The following is a 3,824-nucleotide window of genomic DNA, read 5'->3' as shown; positions in this document are numbered from 1 at the left end:
GAAAACATGGGGATTTTCTTTAGACAATAATTGCACAACCTATTCGAAATTAAATCAACTAATCGAATCATCAAAAATCGTAACTCATCCCTAATAGAATGTGTGACGACTATAGAGAGCTAAGGCAGGGCTGCACTCAACTCCACATTTAGACATACACTTGCAAACTTCCATAAGCTCTTCCCCTTGGGAGAATCCCCACCGCTATTTTGAAGTGTGTTTGCAGCCCAGATCATGGACATTTGAGTTGATTTAGAAATAGTTGTTTTAAGAGGATGTGGTCATCCCAGTTAACCGCATGTTCAGCCCAGCACCCTTCTCTAAACTACTAAACAAAATATCTCAAATGCACATTATTAAAGAAATGCTCTATTGTGTGTAAATGACAGATCCATGCTGTAACATGGCAAAGAGAGTGGAAGTGAAGAAGGGAAGAACTGCCATTTTCAGTTGTGAATATTCACAGAATCATATTCATGATGCCAAGAGGATCTTTAAAGAAGAAAAAGACTCTATCGATGAGATTATAAACAGCACATGGAAAAAGAACAAGAGGTTCAGTATGACTGATAGTAAAGATCAACAATTCATGACTGTGATCATTTCTGCTGTGACTCCAGATGATGGAGGAGTTTATTTATGTGGAGTTTCAGTCTACAGTCACTCATACAGTTACTCCATTATTAATACTGTTCATCTGCATGTTATTAGTAAGTTAAACAACTGTTAATCAACTACATGTTTTAAGTTTCTACAATCTGTGTTTGCGGCAGAATTTATTAGAAGTGATATTTGTGATTGACAGCTAAAGTGGGCGTGTCTAGAGCGACTGGTCACTCAGGAGGTCGTATGATGATCAAGTGTGAACATCCTCAACACAAAACCAAGCCAAAATACATCTGTAAAGAATCAGATGGATGTTCAGAGAGGAAGAATCCAGGAGTTCAGGATGAATGGATGGAGAATGGAGATGTTTCTTTATATGACGACACCAGAGCAGGAGTCTTGATGGTGTTTTTTAGAGAGCTGAAAGCTGCAGATGCAGGAACATACAGATGTGGAGTGAATGTGTCTCACTATACTGAGAGCTTCACTGAACTTCAGCTGGACGTCAGAGACGGTGAGGAACCAGAAATACTTTATCTTGCATGTTCAAAGTATTGGTTCAGATTTTATGCAATTTATTTTGGATTACAGATGCAACATTTGTGAATGAATCTGCTCATCTTGGTGAAGAAGTCAGCATCACCTGTCAGATCCCAGAGGAACATAAAGTTCATTTCTGCAAAGAGGATGATGATCACATCTGTCAGAACATCAGCACATCTGCAGTGACAGAAATGAGTCCTTCATCTGAGAGAAATGAAGAGAGAGTTTTTACAGTGAGCATCAGTAATGTGAGCGTGAGAGATGCTGGAGTTTACTGGTGTGGAGCAGAAACCAGAGACACACATTTGACTTTCATCTCCCTGACCACCAAAATTCAGCTCGACCTCTTCAGTGAGTGAATTCAGATGATTTCAGTGCTGTAAATACAGTATATTCAGAATCATGTGTGTTAAATGTCTGTGTTTGTTTGCAGTGGCTCCAGTAGTGAGACGTGAAGGAGAATCTGCTGAGATCTTCTGCCCTTATGATTCAATCTATAAATCAAAGTCAAAGTCTCTCTGTAAGGGGAAGTGCTCCACTAGAGATAGAAATACTCTCAATGAGACTGTGAGAGAAGAGAAAGAGACCAAGACTGACAGATTGACTCTGAATGATGACGTCACTGCAAGTGTCTTCACTGGGACCATCACTGGACTGACAGCAGAGGATGCTGGGAAATACTGGTGTGCAGTGACATTAGAGAGAGACGTGAATTATCTTTACACTCATCTGATCGTCATCATGAACGAGGGTGAGGAAGGTTTATACATCTGAATATGTGAAACTATGACTGTGAATTGATGTTCTTATATTTCTAATATTTCCAGAGCTGAACTTGACTAAGTATGAAGGAGACGACGTGTCAATCCAGTGCAAACATCATGATGAACATCAGAAATGCTTCTGCAAAGCACATGAACCCTCCATGTGTGTGAAGGATGGAGTTTCATTGGAGACGATCAGAGATGATCGATTCTCTTTCAGTGATGAAGCTTCTACTGGAGTCTTTACTGTAAACATCACTGATCTGAGAGAAGAGGATTCTGGGATATACTGGTGTGGATCTCACATCATCACTAAAGTGCATTTAAACGTCAACAATGATAAGAATAAAGGTAAGAGAGTTTATTTTATTTGCATTGTCAAATATGAACACTATTTTCTGGCATTCGCTCAGTTTGTGTGTTTTCGTGATTCCTGGTAATCTCATATACAATAATTTCATACAATTCCTCTATTTAGCTCATTTTGTGGCATTGCTCATGAGTGCAGGAGGTGTTTAGTGTTTGTGGTGAATAGAGTGTTTTCATTTCACGCCAAAACCACAGAAATGAGCTGAAGGTTCAGAGTCTCAGTTTAGTTTAGCTCTGAATCATTAACGGTCTTTATTCAGGAAACCCACAGTGAGACACATGAGACTCAGAGGCAAGGCAAGTTTATTTATATTGCACATTTCATACACTATGGCAATTCAACGTGTTTACAGAAAGGAATTAAAATAATCACAAAAGCAAGAAAAAGTAAAACAGTTATAAAATAAATTAAAAGAGAAATATTATAAAATGAATTATATTTTGAATTATATTAATTATATTATAAATGAATTAATATTATGAAGAACATATTGTATGTGTAAGACTGCAGAAGAGGGATTCAAATGTGCAAATTTTTCCCATAATTTAGTTTCATTCGATCAATCAATAGTCAATCAAACATATTTCCTAAAGTGTTAATGTTAATTAACACTAGTATGTGTTTGTGTTTTATTTTCAGATTCCTCCATGATCATCATTATTTGTGTGTGTGTGATTCTGCTGCTGATTGGTGGATTCACTCTGACTGTGTGTAAATTAAGACAAGAGAGACGAGGTGACGCACACACACACACTTCAGTTCAGTCTACTGCACAGTTACCCACAATCCTCTCTGATGAGCTCCTGTACGCGTCTGTCAGTTTCCAGAAGCATGAAGAGTCTCTCAGTGAAGCTTCAGTCACTGTCAGTAAGAACGAGCTTTACTCTGATTACGCCACGGTCAATCACCGCATGAGACTCAACTAACTGACCTATAACAGATCACAGATCAGCACACATTACACCAGTATTTAAACAAATAGACTATGATGTATATATTTTTTGTATTTACGCTTATGTTCAAGGTTTAAATGAAAATGTAATTAATCCATAATTTAGTGTTAAAGAGATGTTTAATTGACAGGGTCGTTCAGTTCAGACTGTTGAATTGTGAGACACTTTATAAATTCTGCTCATGTTTCTTCTTTCACATGTTTAAAATAGCAGTTGTGTCAGAGGTTTATTGGTGTGTGTAAAGAGTTTGTCATCTCAGTTTATCTGAGGGTGTGAATAAAACAGGAAATACATCACCTAAGTGACACTTCTAGAAAATACTGTCAAGTTTCCAGTCCAAATGCAGAGACACGTTTGTTAATAAAGGTTCTTTAATAGCAGCTTGGTTTGGTTTACTGTTTTCTCTTTCTTATCTCTCTGAATATTGATTGTGTTTGATCTGCTTTAGATTTGTACATACAAGAGACTTTTTGTGTATATATATAATGTTATATATATAATTTTGTTATTGTTTCTTATTTATTACCCACAACTGTTAAAGCTGTAGAATCTATTATTTCTACAGAGAGATTATTATTTATTTATTTT

General features: G+C 36.9%; 1 protein-coding gene across 1 annotated transcript; it reads left to right on the top strand.

The window, feature by feature from the left end:
- Positions 1-852: 852 nt before the first annotated feature.
- Positions 853-3,209, top strand: LOC307154801 (polymeric immunoglobulin receptor-like; the record flags this gene model as incomplete). The annotated part of the gene is made up of 5 exons (XM_079864891.1): positions 853-1,120; positions 1,198-1,500; positions 1,583-1,900; positions 1,977-2,264; positions 2,923-3,209. 5 exons carry the CDS (start codon positions 853-855, stop codon positions 3,207-3,209), a joined length of 1,464 nt encoding a protein of 487 aa, XP_079721017.1.
- Positions 3,210-3,824: the final 615 nt, after the last annotated feature.

This window comes from Squalius cephalus, assembly GCF_949319135.1.
Source record: "Squalius cephalus genome assembly, chromosome: 2".
Taxonomy (NCBI): domain Eukaryota; kingdom Metazoa; phylum Chordata; class Actinopteri; order Cypriniformes; family Leuciscidae; genus Squalius; species Squalius cephalus.
Note: the sequence above shows the minus strand (reverse complement) of the source record. Positions and strands in the feature narration are given on the sequence as shown.